Source organism: Pisolithus orientalis (assembly GCF_024613125.1).
Source record: "Pisolithus orientalis strain OTSU chromosome Unknown F5J12scaffold_1, whole genome shotgun sequence".
Taxonomy (NCBI): Eukaryota; Fungi; Basidiomycota; class Agaricomycetes; order Boletales; family Pisolithaceae; genus Pisolithus; species Pisolithus orientalis.
The window spans coordinates 1,776,289-1,795,222 of NW_026260782.1; the positions used below are offsets into that span (position 1 = coordinate 1,776,289).

Here is an 18,934-nt window from a genome sequence, read left to right on the forward strand (position 1 = left end):
TGATGTCCCTACCAAAGGCGGCTTGGGGGGGTCCTGCTATGCTAAAAATAGCATTGGCACCTGGGTAGGAGTTTGCAGTCAGAAACTACTGTCGATATCACACCCACTACCGAACATTCAATTAAATAATTGAAATGGGACTGTAGAAAAGCACACATAGAACAGGCTGCAAGAATCTGCTAGAAGTAAAGTGACGAAGTGAGTATACCAGAGCGACGCTGGGGTGAAAGGTGCAGAATGGATAGAAAATCCAGCGGGGTGAATACGGCATGGTTGGTATGTGCAACCGCTGAAATTAAGGCTCCGCTTCAACACGCAAAATAATCACGTGATATTAACCTTACATCCGCAGTCAGGAGCGTTTGACATGAAACCAGAATAAGACCGTTGCGAACAGCAGGCACCTTATTTACTCGCAGGTGACGCATGCGCAAAATAATATACACAACGATACCCAACATCAACCAATACTGAAGCGAATGATTACAACATGACATATGACAGAAGTTACCAAGTATATGCTCCGTGGATATGTAGTCCCGGCAAGTCTTGATATAATACCACCAATGTTCCGTTTTCTGATCCTCCAATTACTGATATTCATTTCGCAAGTGTTTACTGGGTGTTACTGGAACAGATGTTCGTCAAGCTTTCTGAGAAGTCAAATGTTATCACACCCATGACTGGTATTCGAGGAAGATCCTGCTGGGATTTGTGTGCACCTTGGATTTGACTCGAATAGTCTCAATCTTGTCAGATTCTTCTGTAAACCTGACTGTCCTCAGTCAACTCGAAGGTGGCTCGAAGGATGGAAATGCGCGAGTAAGGGGTGAGTGTCGAACAACGGCTGCTTGAAATGCCACCAAATCAGAACAAGCAGAGCACGAGAAAAAAAGGCATGGGGGGAACTCGTGCACGCGGTCCCAAAACATTCGCAAACTTGTCTGAAGGTTTCCCCTCCCACGAAATGCGGAACATCTCCGCAACCTCTACAGCTACTATGATGTAGCATACACTGTTCAAAAGCCCTCACTGGGTAGTACGACATCCCCAAAAAAAAACAAGAGGCCGGCGGCGAAACGGGCGAGATACACGAGGCAGTGTCCTGGGGAGGGGAGTCCGCCTAACAACGAAGAGGACTCGAAGTCGCATGTCACTAGCGGGGATAGCGGAGAGGAACATGGAGAACGCTGCGCAAAAGAAACGGAATGAACCCGTGCACCCGGTCCCAAGATATTTGATAAATTTGTGCGAAGGTACCTCTACGCACGAAATGATATGGCGTTTGAACGCCCTGGTTGGGTAGTATACAGCTCCAAAGGATGCGAGATCCGGCGACGAAGCAGCGTGAAATCGGCTTCGAGATCTCCAAAACTGTCCCAAGGTGCCTCCATCCATAAAATGCAGAATATCTCCACAACAGCTGCACGGAATTAGACGAAGGCAGGATCCCCAGAAAGGGTTCAAGAAAGGGGCCATGCGACCAGAAAAGCGAGAGGACTGCTGTAGAAACGTGCGAGATACAACCACAGGGCCAGAACCAGGGTCGTCATCTTGTACCTAAGTGAGAGGTTAGTATGTTCCTACTACTGGCCAAGTAATGTGATTCACTAGCGTGGTTTCCTGTCCGAGTCGGGGAGGCGTTCAGACGAGGATGGGGACGACCTCAACCGAGGAGACAGCGTGGCTCAGTGAGATTGTGGTGAGCGATGTGCACGCACAAGCTGGTTACCGATCAGTGCAGTCCAGTTGTCTACACAATCCCGTAGGGTTCGTCCGGTGACCTCGCAGGCTACCTCCTGTCCAGTGGGTAGTACGACGCGGCCGTTCGACGAGGTGGAACTCCCCTATGGCTAGATACGACCTATATAATATTGCAAGGACCTTCATACATGACCTGAGGCCTCCTCGAAAGACTAGGGCTTCCTTTGTTACTGCAACAAGACCAGGAATGCTGACTTGCTTGCCAATTGGTGACTTGTGACAAGCTTCCCTTGCTCAACCACCCCCCCATGTGACATCACATGACATACCAACCACATCTTTTTGCAGTGTTTGATGTCTTCCAAGTCTGACATGTTTTGTACAATACATCCCTTGTTATCTTAGGCCCTGAGCCCACAGATGCCTGCTCCAACTGCCTGTCATCTCTGGCTAAGCTGCAAGTCATCTATTGTATAATAAAAAGTTGTATGCATATGTATTGCTGGGTGCTGACTAAGCATGCAAAAATGCGGACTACGAGGCAGTTGTAAGTCAGAAAGGAAAGCAACAGAAATAAAACACATGAAATATACACCATTCAAAAGGCCTCGTCGAGTAGTACCGTAATCTGAAAAAGAGAGAAGTAGGACAGAGAAACGGGCGAGCTATTGCATACGCACCGGTGAGGTATCACCTGGGGGAGGGAGAGGGGAGACCCTCGAGTGACAACAGCTGGGGGGATCAACACCAAATTATGGTAGATGGCAGGAAACCCACAGACGTACACCAGAAAAAGGAACCACTCAATCCAGAGCTATAGCCAAAGTTGCCTCACCACCCTCTGAATACAAAAACAGACATATCTCGACAATGGCTGCGTAGAACTGGATGAAAAAGGTATCCCCAGGAATGGTTAAGCGAGGGGAACAAACTGCCCAAAAAACGAGAGGAACAGCGGAGAAACGCGTGAGATACGATCTCAAGTCCTCAAAGGTGGGGAGAGGAGAGTCGCCTGAATGACAACGGCAGGGGGGATCAACAAAAAACACTGGGAGATCGTAGGGAACACCTCTCTAAATGTGCAGAGAAGAGGGAACCGCACTAACCTGACCACCCAGTCACGAGGTGTACACAAAAGCATCGCACAGCACTCCTAACACAAAAACGGTCATATCTCTATAACAGCTGCACGGAATTAGATGAATGAGGCGTCCCCAGCGAGGGCTGAGTGAAGGAAACAAAGGACCCGAAAGGCGAGAGAAACGGAATGGAAACACACGAGATACAACGACGAGACCTCAAGGGTGGGCCTTCCCACAAATATGCAGATAACTCTGGAACTGCTTGGCCTGTCAAGAAGATCTCGCAATCCTGAAAAAAAGCGAGAGACGTAGCACGACTTACACCTATTATATTTATGGCACACATATGGAGTGCATCACCGGTAATAGTTCTTTTTTACTGCCTCGTCCACACTCACCTATTATTAGGACAGCTCTTGTGACACTCGAGCGCCTCACGTCTGAACTCGAGAAGGAACCCATCAACGAAAATACGAGGCAAGTGTGGTAATAGCCCACCTAGCCTCTCGAGGGACAGCGAAGCACGATGGAAACTGCGATAGTACTTGCCTAGGGTAGAATGCCATGCAGCCCAGATAACAGTCAGCTGGTACTACATACCTCTTATGTCAGAAGTGGTTCGGAAGAGTGGAGTAAAGATCCCAGAGGCGAAGCAACGGCGGATTGACAAAATATTGGTATTCGGAGGCGTCGAAAAAAGCATGTACGAATTTTGGGCTGGAGTAACCTTGTAAACAAGGTGATGCTGTATATTGACCTATGTACAGTACTTATATCCATCACCTACTGAGCAGGCCACAAGCATGTTGTTGGAGTGGGAATGTTATCAAGCGTTCTGCGGCTATACGTGCGATCTGTGTATTACCATGTTACAAGTCTTTTTTTACCCGACCAAGGAATATTTTGACACTATGAAATGAACGTGGCCACTAGTTTACCCCAGACGCTAAATCGGTATATACGCTATGAATCCTCTCGTTCCATTTCACAAAGTATTGCACCTCAGACAACGTTCAGCGCCTTCACGTCGCCGTTCGCAGAGTACGGCTTCTGTCAAGATTAAGATTCGCATCAAGACAGCTCGCGCAGTTCTCGCACCTCGTCTCGTACATCATCCCGTACAAGCTCATGGGTGGTGTCGATCTTGATTGAAATATTGTTCGGCATGGGCTACCATAAACGCTCAGTCCCGTGAACCCTTGATGCAGAGACCAAATACGTACCCGCTGAGATGTAGCAACGTTGGTCTTGTTCACACCTTGTAGTGACAGCGACATGTCATCATCCGTACTGGCGGCTCGGATTATGCGCCGGGCATTCAGGGTTGCAAGAAGAGAGTTGCAGTACACTGCGCAAGGAACCATCTCAGCGTGCAAATCCTAGCCGGGCGCACAAACCAACTCACAGCGACCCAAGCAAAAGTAGAACGCAATATAGATAAAGGCATTCGGCCACGCGGAGATCTTTTTGTGACCTCAGTACACGGCCACTGACACAAGCTAACCACTTACCGAAATGAGGGAAGCTACGGCGAAAATACTGACACACGGTCAACCTACAACCCAGGCCATGCATAAAAACGACGTCATACCCAGTTAAAAGACCAGTGTTCAAGCTGAACAACATCTGGACCACGAAGTTTGCATCGAATACAATTCATTAATGATCCGCACTTACAAGTTTGTTAATCATTGAATCCGATCTAAGTACTAGTTCAGTAGACGTTACAGGACGTTGTGAAGTAGTAGGAAATACCTGCGGAAACCCGTCCGTGATTTTTGCAACAGGAAGACGAGACAGCCGGCAATCAGGACATCGGACGCCGCAGTGGTTGCATTGATCGCCGAAGAGAGATCCTGATGAACAGCATTCGTCAGGATCCGCGGATAGGGCACGGTATTCGTTTTACCTTGAGCGTGAGCAACTCCGCGAATGTCTGGAAGACCAAACTAACAAAATCCTGATCAGTCTATACCACCGACGAATCTCGAACTCGACGTACGCCTTCGCTACATAGACTGCAAAGAGTGTCTGAGGTGAGCATTGCAAATAAGCACAATTTGCGGCCAATACGTACTGACTGACAGCACTGTGTTAAAGTGTTGTGAGTAACACGATAAAAAGGAAACCGCTGAGTGACACTCACCGAACTCGGCTATAACAACTACCATCTGCAAACGCAAAATTTAATACGCCAACTTCATAGATGCCGTTGCTCCGGACTTACCACAACGGCAGTTATGGGGATGCTCTTGTTGCTAACTAAACGTGTCGCCGTGTGAACGAACTGACCCAAAATGGGAAAAGGTAGCACCTACGCCTATACACCCGCATCGCAAGGAAACTGCAAGAATCTTGAGTGAGTACAAGCGAAAACGAGAACGAATGCATCGTTTTCACCTTTGAACCAGGAGCGACGTGATAGCCTGAGGAAGTTAGACGGGCGACCGAACCAACGGGGCCAACACTCACATTGAACAAGACTTCGACCTGACACAGAAATCAATCAGTTGCGACCAAGAAGACAGTATCCTTGTACCTACAATAAGGCTCCTGCGGAAGGATGAGACGCGTCAATAGGTAATGAGGGCCTCGAGCTTACCAGACGATGTCTTCAAGTCCGGTTGCAGACCCTATGTCTGACACGAGATAAACGTAAGCTATGCGCAATGATTGAGCCTAGACATCGACGGGGACCATGTGTTTGGGGCTCACCCGAGTGGGTTATCAAAGCTTGATGCACAGTGTCCGAGGCAAAAACTCCAAAAACCTTTGTAACGCGTTACTAACAGTGGTAGATCCATGGGCGGGATGAACATACCAAGGTTTTGATATGCCAAGGGTCACTTGGATAACTCACGTAGTAAAACCAGACCTGCACGCAGGTCACGCCGTACAAACTAAGGGATGATTAATAGATGGTCTCGACGCGAATGAAAAGTATACCCACACCGCAGAAATGATGACACCGATGAAGTAGGCTCCGAAGCTTGAGAACAAAAAAAGGTGATCAGACGGAAATGAGGGCGGGAAGGACGGGGAACATACGTTGAATCTATGACCGCCATGACTGCAAGGGATGAAAGAGAGTGAAGGGGGGGGAGCCAACGGAGGAAGGATGATCCTGTGCCTCTATTTGAGTGGAGGGTTGACAGGGATGAGATATTCCATGGTTCGCGTGAGGTGAAAAGAAGCGAACGACCGCACATGGGATATTCGGCGACATTTTGGCCGAAAACGGAATTGAAATAATCTGGATATAATTACATAATTCAGAGTTACGGTTGCCAGCCGTGGTCGAGCTGCAGGATGGCATTGGACCCTTGATTTGGTGCAGATAAACTCTGCCGATGCGGGCTGACACGGGGGTCGGGCCCATCCTGATCTGATTGGAATGGTTGTTCTGCCAGATCTGTCACTTGGACTTGTAGCATTCGAGATTTTTTCTGTCACCATCTAGTTTGAACCCTTCTGAACCTTGGTACATACACCTGTTTTTATATCTGCTCCGATCGCGGCGGCTTTGAAGTGTTCAATATTACAGCAAGTACCCATGAGCTGAGTCGCAACTTTCCATGAAAATCTGGATTCTGCGGGACCAATTATCGCTTGGCTCGTGATACGTGTACTCCCCTGCATATCCCCTGAATGGCTTACCCTCACTCCGATGGGCGGACACGGTCCTCCCAAAGGTGGGGATAGGCTCAAAACCTTGAAAACTTTGATCTTGGTATTGATCATATCGATCAAGTATCATTATCACACGACAACCCCGCTCTCCTGCTTGGACTCTACCGAGGTGACCTTGCCGATCCATGACAGGCTCAGGGTTTGATGGACAACCGTGGCAGCATTTCCCCCCTCGAACTCGAAAGGATGAAAATCTGTCTCTGCAATCACAGTACCCGTGTAGCCTTTCAGTGTTAGCAGCAAGCTACATTAGAAAGAGTATGCACTCGCAGTTTCAGATTTTACACCAATCACGCTCCCCCACGAACCGCCATGATTGTTCACCTTCGCGGACATACCCGTCGCCGTCACATTGGGTTGTCAATCGCTCGAAATAAATCTCCTGACAACGCCGCGAAGGGTGGGGGACTCGACCTCCCTCGATTCTGTATGGTTCTGTGGGATATGCCAAGTGTCGATCGAGCTTTATTATCCCTGAACAACTTGCTCGCGCGACTCGCAAAGGTCGTCAACGGCCTATCAGCAATGTTACGCAGTACAGACCCCACAGGTCCTAGGTACAATATCCAGGATCATGCAGGCCAAATCTTGATTTGAAAGTCGAGATAAAAAAACTTATTACAAATCCAATTATTTCGTCCACTAAAAGTCTTGCTTCGAATTGAATTTCATATGTCCTGCGCATATTATTAGGCGCGCCTGCTCACGATGGCACGTGGACTGATCATGTGTAGTTGAGCTGTAGCGGTATACTAGCGAGAGAGATCGGAGTTTCCACCTCCGGGCAGCTTGACAGTCCACTGGTCCAACAGAATCCGTCAACTAAACCCTCACCCTGGAAATTTTATCTGTACCTTTCGTCTTCTCAGCTCGTCCATAACCGTTCGGAGCTTTCATCCCGACTTGTGATAGTTCGAACTTCTACAGGGGAACCTTTCATTTACCAAAAACTGACGACATTCTCTCCTCCGCGGTACCGGACTGAACTTTGCACCGGAGCGCCCAGAGTAATCGCTCGGTCCCTAAGTATGCCTTGAAGAGGAAGACCAGGGGAGACCCTGGTGGACATTCCTTAATCTCCGGTGGATTCGGTTTATGATACTGCATGTAGAAGCAACTTATGGGAGCCGTAAGCGACCCACATCATTCCAAGTTATTAGCCACCACACGTTAAGGACTCAAAACCCAAGTGCAAAAGTCAATCAGCCCTTGAAGGCTGTCAACTCACTACTACATAAGTGGGGTGGCCTTTCGGTTAAACGGCACCGCGCCATAGGAGATCTGGGCAGATCGTCCCAGGCAACATAAGACGCGGTGACCCTTTGTTCGGGCTGTGTGCATGAGGTTAGCACGCACCGAATGGTGGAGAATCGTAGTTTCATGCTTGCTGAGGCATGCATATGATATCCGTGTGTGGTAGTCAGCTGGGGGATCGGGGCCCTGATCGGGGCTCCGCTTCGATCAAACTGCCTTGCCTTGCCAGGCGTTTGGATAAACAACAGTCAACAGTACCTCCGAATTTGTACGTGTCCTTGAAAACTAACTGTAAAAATTCTTCAAGCCATGGTAGTAAGTACCCCTTAGCTGCACTTCGTTTCACTGAAGCCTGCACGCTGAACATGTGCCGTTCCTGCTAGAGTCGCTGCTTGTCGGTTGTTGCCTCTGCATCCAGGACAGCATCCTCTGCACGGTAAGTCGTTCTCGTATGCAATCACCCACATGCCTGCTCGTGTGTCCTTCCTCCACGTCTCCTCTAATACTGCCTCACCACGCAGCCTTGTATCCCTGGCAAGTCGGTTGAGATGGCTCGCAACTGAAGCAACACAAGCTTCGTCTTCAATTCCTCCACCCATCACCGCCGACCCCAAAATTTCCAGGATAGTGGACGATATCTCTGCCCTCACCCTTTTACAAGCGGCCGACCTCGTTTCCCTTTTGAAGGTACGAATATTTTGACAAACTTCCCGTCTCCCGGACGCGCGCCAATTGACGCACCATTCACACAGTCGAGGTTGAATATCCAGGAAATTGCTATGCCCGCTGCTGCTGCACCCGCGGCAGTCGCACCTGCGGAGGAGGCGCCAGCAGAGGTACGGCGAGTCATTCGCATTTCGAGAATACAAGAGTTGATGGCCTATGTGTTTTCTAGGAGAAACCCAAAGAGAAGACAGTCTTCAATGTCATGCTCAAATCCTTCGACGCCGGTGCTAAGCCCAAGATCATTCGAGAAGTGAAGGCCTTGGTACCAAATCTTACGCTCATCGACGTACGTGCCCTTGTGTGCACGTGTGTGTTCGAACTGCTCGTGCTTACTTACGCTCGACCTACAGGCGAAGAAATTTGTGGAGTCAGTTCCCAAAGTCTTGAAAGAAAACCTCTCGAAAGAGGATGCGGAGAAGCTAAAGAAGACTTTCGAGGCCTTGGGCGCGATGGTGGAGCTCGAGTAATAATCCATTATAATCATGCTAATGTAGACCACCACTCCACACTGACGACGCGCACGCATGCACCATAGATATATTTGAGTTTCCTTCCAATCCGGCGTTGGATTACCCAGCAAGACTATTCAATAACTGGCAAAAGGAAAAAGAAACCGTCCTGCGCCGTGATTACATTGAGAGGGCGCGATCAATAGTTAAAAAAGAACTGGAACGGTAGAACACATTTGGAAAGTGAAAACGAAGGGCGCAACGTCTGTGGTGGTTGCTGGGAGATCTGCAGCTGGGAGAAAAGAAAAAAAAAGAAAGGCGTTTAATCCTCAGAAAGGTAACGGTACTCAAAGCGGAAGTCGCTTTTCTTTCGCTGGCACCATGAACCTTCCCAGTCGAAGTATACATAAACTCCTTGCTCGTACTCCTCCGTAATGGCCTGTGGTTCGGAGTGTCGCTGGAACCACGTTAGGTATTTGATGTGGAATCGCCAGGATTGGCGTTTCAGTTCCCTTGCAGCGAGGTATCTATGTCTCCGGATCAGGAATGCGCAAGAGAAGGAAATGAAGGGCAGATAACGTACTGTTGGTAGGTGCCTGGCAAGTAGTAGAATACATAGAATAGCGTCTCCACATCGATGTGTTGAAACAGTGCTGGCGAGCTGACCACTGGATGCGGCGTCTGAGGATAGAAAGATGGCGTACTGAACGGATACCGCGGCACGTAATATTTGGCTCTAAAAAAAGGATGAGCTAAACGTCATTCAACCCCGAGAGAGTCGGCTAACCGCTCGGTGTCCGTGGGTTGAGGCGCATTCGAGTAGCCACCTTCCAAGAGCTTGTGCACTTCGCCCAGATTAGTCATACGATGGGGTGCTATCAACAAATAAGCAGAAGCCTAACATGGCGTATCACAACAGGACTCACCCTTCTGTTTAACCGTCTCGAATGATGCAACAAGGTCCGACAAAGAACCCGGAAACGCAGATGCTGAGGGTCGCGAGGGTGCCTGTGGATGGGAAGGGACCGCCGAGGGAGGTCTCTGCATGCCTGGTGCCTGTTGTCCCTGTTGACTTTGTAATGCTGGTTGCTGCTCCAACGATTGAGGTACCCGCACTCCTGGTGGATATTGCGGTGGTTGCATGACTGATGGTGTACTGTTGGTCGTTGGAGTGCCCGACGACAGTAGTTGTTGCGCCTGTTGAGGAAGTGGAGATGGAGCAGCAGGTTGTGGCTGTTGTACAGCAGGTGTTTGGCCCACTTGAGATGATCCATTCGCCAGAGGCTGCTGTTGCTGCGGAGGTTGTTGCGTTTCCGATGAGGCCACTTGCTGCGTACGTACAAGTATTTGAGTTATTAGCGTAAACCCAAATAAGAGGAACACATACTTGCGCAACAGCCGAGGTAATCGTGGACAGGACAGGTGATGCAATAGTATCTGAAGAGACACTCACCTAACACTGAAAACGAGCAGTAGACGCGACTTACCTTTGTGATACATACGATGTGGTGATGACGATGCTGGTGGACAACTCACTGAGCTTGGGACGGCTTCGGATATTGCGGGTGAGTCTTGTCCAGAGTAGAAAGAGCCGTCAGGTTGATGCGACGCAGACGCAGAAGACAACATCGGGCTTGTGACAGATGGATGGGTCAGACTTGGAGAAGATGTCAACTGCGAATCTTGTATCATGCTCTGGGACGTCGACTGCACTATTGATGGGGCTGTTGGCGTGGCCGGTGTTGCTGATAAAGAGCTCGACACGGCACCTGAGGGTGCTTGCGAACCAGATGACGCCGACGGTGCGCTTGCCGAGGGTCCTGACGATACTGCGGCAGCAGCTGCAGTGGCATACCGAATAGCAGGAAGCGCAGCTGGTGGACGCGGTGCCGAAGGTAGCCCTACCTTGAGAATGCTCGACATCGGTTGCTGCGCAAAATTTGGGTTTGGCGGAGGCTTGGGTGCTTCTGCCTCATGCGAATGAGCACGTGAAGTATTATATGCCTATGCTTACTTTCTGCCACTATAGAGGGTTCTTTGAATATGGAGAATGGAGGTGAACACTCGTTGGGATAACAGACAGCCTACTTACTTCGCAGCTGCAGGCCAGACTTCTTTTGTATAGGACTTTCCTCTCGTTTGGGATTTGAAACACTCTCATCGTCTTTGTCATGCTTCTTGGGCGTACGCTGTGGGTGGTCTTTGGGGAAAAGCTAAGGAAGTGAACACGCGGATAAATAGCAGGTATACCTTCGCTTGCACTTTCAGAGTCATCGCTACCGTCATCGTCGTCATTAGCTAGGCCGAATTTCTCTTCCTCCTCGCCTAAATTGAGCTCGTCATATATGCCCTCATCGTCCTCGAAGTTTTCCTCCTGTTCCCCAAAATCCCTTAAATGGTCGCAATATGGATGACGTCGCAATAAGACGAACCATGTTATTCTCGACGAAGTAGATGACATCCTCTTTGAGACCAAGCACTTGTTCTGTTGATAACGAGCCATTGTCAAGGAGACGTAGGATGAGCTCCAGCCTGTTGATATGCCATTTTCGCCGCTCGTTCAAGTGTTCCAACTCCTCTAATCGACTTGAAGCCGCTGACTGGCCCTTCCCCTTCTTCTTTCCGCTCCCATGGAGAGCTTCAATCTCTGCTTCTGCCTGCTCCACCTGGAGGGTGAGGTCCTCGACAGTTTGCTGCAGCCAAGATGTAACCTCCATTTTCTCCTGCGCTTTTGGATCCAGCTTAGCGGACTGCGTCAAACCCTCTTTAGAGAAAGCCTTTGTCTTCATTTCCTTCTCGCATGCTTTGAACTTCTCCATTTGCTGTAAGAAACGATGGGTTAGACGTACGCCGTTCCTAAGATGGGCCCGGACCAAGATCCGAGGGTGCACGGGCAAAAAAGCACGGAGTAGGGGGCAGAAACACGCACGGTTTCTATCAGTCTTCTGTTCTCCAGTAGCGCTGACTTGTCCTTTATGTCGTTGGATGCTACCCATGATTTGATTTGGTCTCGTAGGCGCTGAAGTTTCTTTATTTGCGTCTTCAGGTCAGTCTCCAGTTTCTCCTTCTGTGTTTGGTTTGTTGAGGACTGCATCTTCTCGTAGATGCTCTCAAACAACTCGACACCCTCAGCAACCTTCTTTAATGTGCGGTCGATTTCGGCTAGAGGGGGGACGGTCAGAGCGCGAGTAAAGAGGCTGAAAGAGGCCGAATATACTTTGTAGTTTCCTTGCTGCCATAACGAATGAGACGCGAAAATACAGCAGTGGTTGAAATATCACTCGATGGCAGATTCCAAATAGCACAATCGACCAGACAGTGGTCCGTTGTTGATGTTTGTTTGTAGATTATGTAACAACCACGTGTGATCACCGACTCCTTTCTTTTCTTTTTTTTTTTTTTTATTTCCCAAGTTTCCTTTGCAGGACGGGGAGTCTACATGAGCGGGATGTCGAGGTACATGTTTGAAGATGGGAACGAGAGAGTCTATCTGACGTGTCTGACATGACAATAAGGGAGAGAGATGTTTCATTATCGTGGGAAAGAAATGCGAGAACTATCCATGATAATAATAAGTAGCCTTCATACAGTAAATCTGTTTTCAGTTGTGCCCGTCCGCTCGCTTGCTTCCACTCAGCCAGCGTCCCCAGATCCCCTCGTTTATGCTGCGTTAATGATGAAGTCGCTACGAAAGTCCCTCAACGGGAACAAGGATGTTCACCGTCTTCAGATCTCCACCCCGCTGCCTTTGCCTTCCATATCTAAACCTCTCTCTGCCTCCCTGCCGCCGCAGAAAGTCATTCGTGCAATCAATTCGCATAGGCCATCCGCGCCTACTCAGCTGCCCTTCTCAAAGGGCGATTTCTTTTATGTCACTGGCGATCCGGACAATTACGGACCTTGGTATGAGGCCCACAATCCTGTCACAGGTGCTCGAGGACTTGTTCCTAAGAACATGTTCGAGGAATTCTGCAAGAGCCCCAACCCGTAAGCCACTCCCCTCTCCTACTTGTGTTCCGTTCTTCACCGCCTCATGCATCTTGCGATAGAATGCGCTCTTCTCACATCAGTGTCGGCCCCAGCAGTCCAGTCAGCCCATTAGGACCGCCTAAATCCCCGGGAACCCAAAAAACTAGCGTTTTCTATGCTATCGTGATCCATGACTTCACTGCAGAACGCACAGACGAACTCGACGCGAAAGCAGGTGATCCGATCTCAGTTGTTGCTCACTCAAACCGTGAATGGTTCGTTGCCAAGCCGATTGGTAGGCTTGGTCGACCGGGTTTGATTCCTGCTACCTTCGTGCAAGTGCGAGATCCTGTAACGAATATTCCTATTCTCGACATGAACGCCCTGATCGATCGCGGAGACCTTCCCGAGGTCGAGGATTGGAAGCGGGCGATGATTAACTACAAACAGAGCTCCATTGCACTGGGGGTAATCGAAGAACCAAAGTCTTCGGTCACGAATAGCCCATACGCAACCTCCCCATCGGCTTCGCAACCTGCTCAGACTTCATCTACCACACCCCTCCCGGATGGTATCCTCCTTTCAGCCAGTGTCGTTTCTTTCCACTTCGAACTGAATGAGTATTGGTTCCGAGTTGATGCCATCTTCCAACCCTATGCTTCTGATGGGTCTTCTGAACTTCCGATGGCTAAGCAGCTCGTCCTCTTCCGTGCGTACCGTGATTTCTACGACTTCCAATTGCATCTTTTGGACACATTCCCCCACGAGGCTGGCCGTGAGCCTCCTTCGCCCCGCATCTTGCCTTTCATGCCCGGACCGTCATCAGAAGTGAATGACCAAGTGACCGCCACACGACGGGAGGAATTAGACGCCTACCTTCACCAGTTGTGCGCGCTAAACTCCATGGGAGCACCGTACATATTAGAGCATCAACTGATCCGTGACTTCCTCGCTTTAAAGCCGGGTGACTACGAGCATGAAATCGAGCCTCGATATAGCGAGCTTGATGCCTTGGCTGCTGGGGGGGGAAATCAGGAGGTTGCAGATGGTTGCTCCGTAACCCAGGACTTCGATGAAGAGGTCCGTCACACCCTTGGCGACGTCAGGTTGTCCGACAGGGACGACCGCAGTGATGGGTCGTATTATGGTGAAGATCGTACGCCACCAACCCAGGTTCACTCCATTCATCACCTTGGGCACCAGCGTTCTACCACACTGACATCCATCCACCGCAATGGCTCACAAGCACAAGCTTCTCCCGTGGGTGGCTTCCATGAAAATGGGGCATCGCGTGGGTCGGTGTCTTCGGATTCTCACCTACCCGACTACAAACCCTCACCACCGTCTTCAATGCACTCTTCCCAACCCTCATCACGGACCCGTTCTCACTCTGCAGCTAACACCAATCTGAACGCTCCTCCTGTATCCGCAGAGAATCCACAGACGGCATTCGTGAGGATCAAGATATTTGTCGCTGATGACTTGATTGCGATCCGAGTCCACCCCAAAGTCACGCATTCTGAGCTGATGAAGAAGGTTCAAGGGAGACTTGGCGCAAATATCACCACTCTCCGGTATCGCGACAGTCTTAGCAACGAGTTCGTGGGTCTCGAGAACGACGGTGACCTGCGGGAATGGCTGGACCGCACCGCTAAACATGTTCTGTATGCCGAATGATACGCGTCGTGCGGAGATATCGCTTATGGTTTTAGTCTGTTGTTCAATTCGTTTTTCGCCCACGTTCCTTGCTTTCCTCTTGTTTCATCCCTCTTTTGCATCGGTGTAGTGCTATTTAATCGTCAGCTCCCCGGTGGTCGCAGTGCGTTGTCAGGATTTCCACTTGTCACTACATTGTGTTCAGCATATGTTACCTTAATACTCGACGCTGGATGATTTGGCGTGTTTCCACAACAGTTCTGTACTTTCACTGAATGTATTCCTTCGTCTCGCAACATTTGCCTTTTCCGCGTGAGCAGATCTGGCAGCGATGCCCAAACACAAACAAATACGCCTCTCCTCCCACACCGACGATGGTCTCCTTCATACGATATGTGCGGAATATTCGTAGGACAGGAATCAAGCAATGGTGGCATCAAATGCAAAACATTGGCGACGCAAAGGCTGGTGCTCTAGTTGGGACTGATCAGTGAGAGTAGTCGTTGACAAACTACCGGATACTCAAAGTTGACTTGCTCTACGCGTGGACAGGTTCGGTAATAAATACTACGAGAACCTGAACCCCGACGACGAAATTCCTGGTGCGCATGAGTCGTCGGATGTTCTCAGAAACCGCTACTTATGGTATCACTAGGCCGTCACCGATGGGTTGACTTTGCGCAGGTTCGTAACAAACTTCCCGGAGCTCGCTCACTCCCTTTCTCACTGATGCCCTCCGACAGCATTACAACAATGCAACCCAAGTCCCTGCGGAATGGCATTCTTGGCTGCAGCACATTCGCTTGCTACCACCAACTGAGGACAAAGTGATGCAGAACTTATCACCACCCTGGAAGGCGGTATGTACCCTTGTACTGTGCAACCGGTTGACCCCCGACTCGAACTGTCGTTATAGCCATGGGTAGAAAATTTAACTGGCACACGCGGTGCGTATCGCCCGTACAACACCGCTGCGCCTAAAATCAGTGCATGGGAGCCAAAGGTCATGGTTCGGGGTTGATGAGCGAGATTCTGACGGATCACAATGCAGTGGTATCCTCTAGATCGTAATATACTTTATTTCTACGAGTCGTTTTGCTCCCGGGCAATGATGTCCTCGGTCACATGCTCTGCAATGGCCAGGCAGGAGGTGAGACCTGGACTCTCAATACCCATCAGACTGACCATCAATCCGCTGCCGATGCCGTCCGCATAGTCTTTGCGGATGACAAAGTCTTGAAATCCTGAAACCACGAGCTTAGGACGGATGCCAACGTAGTCCGGCCTGAAATTCTTCTTCTGGACATTCGGCAAATACTTGGTCACCGCACCATGCATGTCCTCTAGCCTGGATTCGTCTGGTACCAGATATTTGGTCCAGAAGTCTGCGTGGGCTTCGTCAGAAACATCGTCGGCCGAACTGGACGGTGGTGATATCCACTCCAAGTCTGGTCCGAAGCGTACATTGCCACGCATATCCAGGGTGAGATGAGTTCCGAGGGATTGGAATGCATGTATGTTCGGTCCAGTCTGTGCGCAAGGGTATATGAGGTGTTTAATGTTCGACACACCCGGACCCCTGTACGCTGCGTATGACCCACGGGCAAAGTACATTGGAATGCGGGAAGATTCGAAGAGAAGTGAGTTCAGTATGAGGGTGGCTGATAGGCCTGACGCGTTGATAAGGGTTTTCGCGAAGAGCGCGTCTCCATCTCGTGCGTCACCCGTCGTGGTTTGTACAACCCAGCCATCTTGTGCACTGGTCGATGCAGACGACACCTCCCTCTTGTTGTGGGGGTCGACGCGGACCACACGTGTGGAATACACAAGTTCGCCCCCTGTCGACTCCGTAATATCTTTCTCGAGGCTTTCCATGAGCGCATGGGAGTCTACGATGCCAGTTTCTGGGCTCCAAAGGGCGGTGGTTATGTCTTTGGAGAGGTCAGGTTCTAGCACGCGGGCTTCGTCCCCAGTGATAAGTCTGGTAGGAAGGACTGCACCATTGCGGGAGTGTTGTGTGAAGTGTTTTGGCCACCCAAGTTGACGGGACTTCTCGTAAAGGCCTTCTACGTATGGGCGTTGACCCTCGTGTGCGACTACGAGTTTTCCTGTCTTCAAATGTGGGATATTATGGCGCTGACATCGGTCATACATGAGATGTCTGCCCCGCAGGCATAGCTGTGTCTTGAGTGAATCCGCTGGATAATAAAGTCCTGTAGCATTTGGTTAGTTAAAGTCGAAAGTATCACCATCAGCGGCTGGTTACCCGCATGTATAACTTCTGAGTTGCGGGAGCTGAGTGAAGCGTTAAATGTGTAGCATTTTGTCGAGACATTACCCTGGTGCACACCTTGTCTCTTCCCCGGCACCCCCGTGTCTTTCAACAAGATATGTGGACTTGTCCGGAAAGCGTTCCACCAATCTCTGGGCAACAGCCAAGCCCACGACGCCTACAAAAATGGCTTATCCACGGCGATGAACTGTGTAGAGATGCGGATGATGGTTCGTACCACCTCCGACAACCAGAAAGTCAACAGCTCCGTCGGGACTCTGGTACGAACTGTTGGTAGGAAGTCACGACAGCTACGGGCACAAACCTTGTACTTGTGCTTTCCTGCCGAATTCAATGCGGCAGTCAAACCGCGTATTCGTGAAGCAGACATGAAGTGCGCACCACTGCAGTATTGGGGCAGCACTAATACATTATGTATTGAATCGATAATAAGTGATTAGATAATTCAATTAGATCCTGCTACGACTGGTTCCCTGCAGCCACCCGCCTCAGTCATCTCCGGATCGACCACGGAGGTCGGACAAAGCGATCCTGCGGCTTGACAGTGGCACGGACAGAGATCAACAATTGAGATGGCGTTCATAGGCCCGGATGAGGCTCCACGGGAGGATTTCGACAGGAAGATGGCGGCGGTAGAAAACTTGCCGCTGTTCATGAAGTCACTCCCCACTGATAGCACGGATGACGTTGCGGTGCAAGCGCTTGCAGAGTCTGGCGCACGAGGGGACGCCCTGATGGTTGGTACTACGGCTCCTACTGCCCTTAGACTTACCTCACGAGCTTCCAATTTACCCGGCAAGAGATTGCCCAAAATTTCAAGGAACAGGGGAACGACTATTTTAAGGGGAAAAGGTATCGCGAAGCCATGGGATTTTACACGCAGGGAATCGATGCGAAACCAACGGACAATGCACTCCTAGAGGGTCTTCTATGCAATCGCGCAGCTTGTAATCTGGAACTTCGTACGTGACCTGGACAAATTCTGGTTTAACAAGTGCTGTTGAACGTAGTCAGAGAATTACGGATCTGTACTACGCGACTGCTCGAGGGTGTTGAACATCAACCCAGAGTCATCGAAAGCATACTATCGCTCAGCCGTGGCTTTGCTTTGCTTGGACCGCTCAGAGGAAGCGCTAGATTGTTGTGATAGATGTCTGTCGTTCGACACACACAATCAAGGCGTTAAAAGCGTCCGTGACCGGGCAGCGAAGGCCAAAGCGGAGACGGGATCGTAAGCAACGAGAAAAGGAAGACCATTTACGAAAGGAACGAGACGAAGAGCGTGCGCTACAAGCAGCCCTCGAGGCAAGAAATCCCCTATTGACTGAAAACCACGTGTTGACGGATCAGAATGTAGGAGAGACACTTGTATCGGATGACGAGTCCGCAAGGGACGTCAGCGAACCCCTACTCGCCACATTTTGACCCTGAAGACACTAGTAAATCGAGGTTGATCTTTCCGGTATTCTTTCTAGTATCCCCAGCATGCGACCTCAGATGTCATATCCGACTTCGCGGAGGACACTGCCTTTTCAGCACACCTATCCCAGATGTTCCCGCCCCAGGCACCACCACCCAGCTGGGACCTCAGGAACGAGTACGCTGCAACTAATTTGGTAGTATACGCGATAACGCGTCGGAAACGCCTTCTCAGAATCGGCAAGAAAATGACGCTGGGAGATGTCTGTAGGGTGGCGATGGAGAAACCCGGGGAGCCGATGGATGGTTTGGAACTGAAAGATGGGTATCTTACCTTCGCAGTCCTGCCGAAAGGCGAGGTAGAGCAAAATTGGGTGGAGGAGTTCAAGCGGACTAGAGGTGGCGAATGACAGCACTGTCTCTTTAATGCTAGACCCCCTAGGTTGTCCTGATGCAGTAGCGAGACGCTAGGACAGGGAGGGAGCCCCTTTCTGGATGACAAGCCTGAATAAGCGGACAGCGCTCTGTACGGGACGAGGGGTGAGCCGACCCGTGCCTGATGAGCCGAGGAGAACCCCAGGCATGTGGCTAATTTGAAAGGGTGGCACAGGATCCCAGCCTAACATAGGAGGTAAATTCATTATCTGCTTCCGGCCAACAACTGAGTGTTCGGGTCCCAATTGCCAAGATAC

General features: G+C 50.2%; 8 protein-coding genes across 8 annotated transcripts; 4 read left to right on the forward strand and 4 right to left on the reverse strand.

Moving 5' to 3' along the window:
* Positions 1-797: 797 nt before the first annotated feature.
* F5J12DRAFT_29180 (uncharacterized protein) lies at positions 798-1,629 on the reverse strand. Its single transcript, XM_051738755.1, has 2 exons — positions 1,612-1,629; positions 798-1,560 (listed from the first exon to the last, which is right to left on the reverse strand). The coding sequence occupies exon 2, from the start codon at positions 1,477-1,479 to the stop codon at positions 1,030-1,032; it is 450 nt and encodes a 149-aa protein (XP_051605958.1). The 5' UTR covers positions 1,480-1,560; positions 1,612-1,629; the 3' UTR covers positions 798-1,029.
* A 2,159-nt stretch (positions 1,630-3,788) lies between these two features.
* On the reverse strand, positions 3,789-5,854 carry F5J12DRAFT_887298 (uncharacterized protein; the record flags this gene model as incomplete). Its single annotated transcript, XM_051747186.1, has 22 exons — positions 3,789-3,836; positions 3,897-3,956; positions 4,010-4,134; positions 4,192-4,249; positions 4,298-4,325; positions 4,378-4,412; positions 4,464-4,488; positions 4,542-4,642; positions 4,696-4,735; positions 4,789-4,804; positions 4,864-4,875; positions 4,933-4,957; positions 5,014-5,048; positions 5,105-5,130; positions 5,187-5,212; positions 5,259-5,276; positions 5,330-5,339; positions 5,389-5,446; positions 5,502-5,556; positions 5,608-5,686; positions 5,737-5,775; positions 5,835-5,854. 22 exons carry the CDS (start codon positions 5,852-5,854, stop codon positions 3,789-3,791), a joined length of 939 nt encoding a protein of 312 aa, XP_051605959.1.
* A 2,090-nt stretch (positions 5,855-7,944) lies between these two features.
* F5J12DRAFT_793925 (ribosomal protein L7/L12 C-terminal domain-containing protein) lies at positions 7,945-9,003 on the forward strand. Its single transcript, XM_051743995.1, has 6 exons — positions 7,945-8,045; positions 8,114-8,166; positions 8,252-8,417; positions 8,483-8,566; positions 8,626-8,742; positions 8,807-9,003. Exons 1-6 carry the CDS (start codon positions 8,040-8,042, stop codon positions 8,921-8,923), a joined length of 543 nt encoding a protein of 180 aa, XP_051605960.1. The 5' UTR covers positions 7,945-8,039; the 3' UTR covers positions 8,924-9,003.
* F5J12DRAFT_793931 (Not1 N-terminal domain, CCR4-Not complex component-domain-containing protein) lies at positions 9,004-12,312 on the reverse strand. The gene is made up of 12 exons (XM_051743996.1): positions 12,123-12,312; positions 11,835-12,067; positions 11,338-11,727; positions 11,156-11,279; positions 10,998-11,105; positions 10,920-10,940; positions 10,393-10,872; positions 10,293-10,342; positions 9,832-10,234; positions 9,693-9,780; positions 9,489-9,641; positions 9,004-9,432 (listed from the first exon to the last, which is right to left on the reverse strand). Exons 1-12 carry the CDS (start codon positions 12,142-12,144, stop codon positions 9,228-9,230), a joined length of 2,277 nt encoding a protein of 758 aa, XP_051605961.1. The 5' UTR covers positions 12,145-12,312; the 3' UTR covers positions 9,004-9,227.
* A 199-nt stretch (positions 12,313-12,511) lies between these two features.
* Positions 12,512-14,822, forward strand: F5J12DRAFT_793939 (uncharacterized protein). Its single transcript, XM_051743997.1, has 2 exons — positions 12,512-12,892; positions 12,955-14,822. The coding sequence occupies exons 1-2, from the start codon at positions 12,579-12,581 to the stop codon at positions 14,549-14,551; spliced, it is 1,911 nt and encodes a 636-aa protein (XP_051605962.1). The 5' UTR covers positions 12,512-12,578; the 3' UTR covers positions 14,552-14,822.
* An 82-nt stretch (positions 14,823-14,904) lies between these two features.
* On the forward strand, positions 14,905-15,551 carry F5J12DRAFT_711629 (NDUFA12-domain-containing protein; the record flags this gene model as incomplete). Its single annotated transcript, XM_051740719.1, has 5 exons — positions 14,905-15,020; positions 15,083-15,132; positions 15,186-15,214; positions 15,274-15,390; positions 15,447-15,551. The coding sequence occupies 5 exons, from the start codon at positions 14,905-14,907 to the stop codon at positions 15,549-15,551; spliced, it is 417 nt and encodes a 138-aa protein (XP_051605963.1).
* A 62-nt stretch (positions 15,552-15,613) lies between these two features.
* F5J12DRAFT_909374 (pyridine nucleotide disulfide oxidoreductase-like protein) lies at positions 15,614-17,208 on the reverse strand (the record flags this gene model as incomplete). Its single annotated transcript, XM_051749009.1, has 5 exons — positions 17,128-17,208; positions 17,041-17,080; positions 16,881-16,980; positions 16,797-16,825; positions 15,614-16,743 (listed from the first exon to the last, which is right to left on the reverse strand). Exons 1-5 carry the CDS (start codon positions 17,191-17,193, stop codon positions 15,614-15,616), a joined length of 1,365 nt encoding a protein of 454 aa, XP_051605964.1. The 5' UTR covers positions 17,194-17,208.
* A 187-nt stretch (positions 17,209-17,395) lies between these two features.
* Positions 17,396-18,652, forward strand: F5J12DRAFT_902306 (uncharacterized protein; the record flags this gene model as incomplete). Its single annotated transcript, XM_051748280.1, has 6 exons — positions 17,396-17,564; positions 17,624-17,785; positions 17,838-18,013; positions 18,042-18,128; positions 18,181-18,285; positions 18,308-18,652. The coding sequence occupies 6 exons, from the start codon at positions 17,396-17,398 to the stop codon at positions 18,650-18,652; spliced, it is 1,044 nt and encodes a 347-aa protein (XP_051605965.1).
* Between the last annotated feature and the right edge of the window lie 282 nt (positions 18,653-18,934).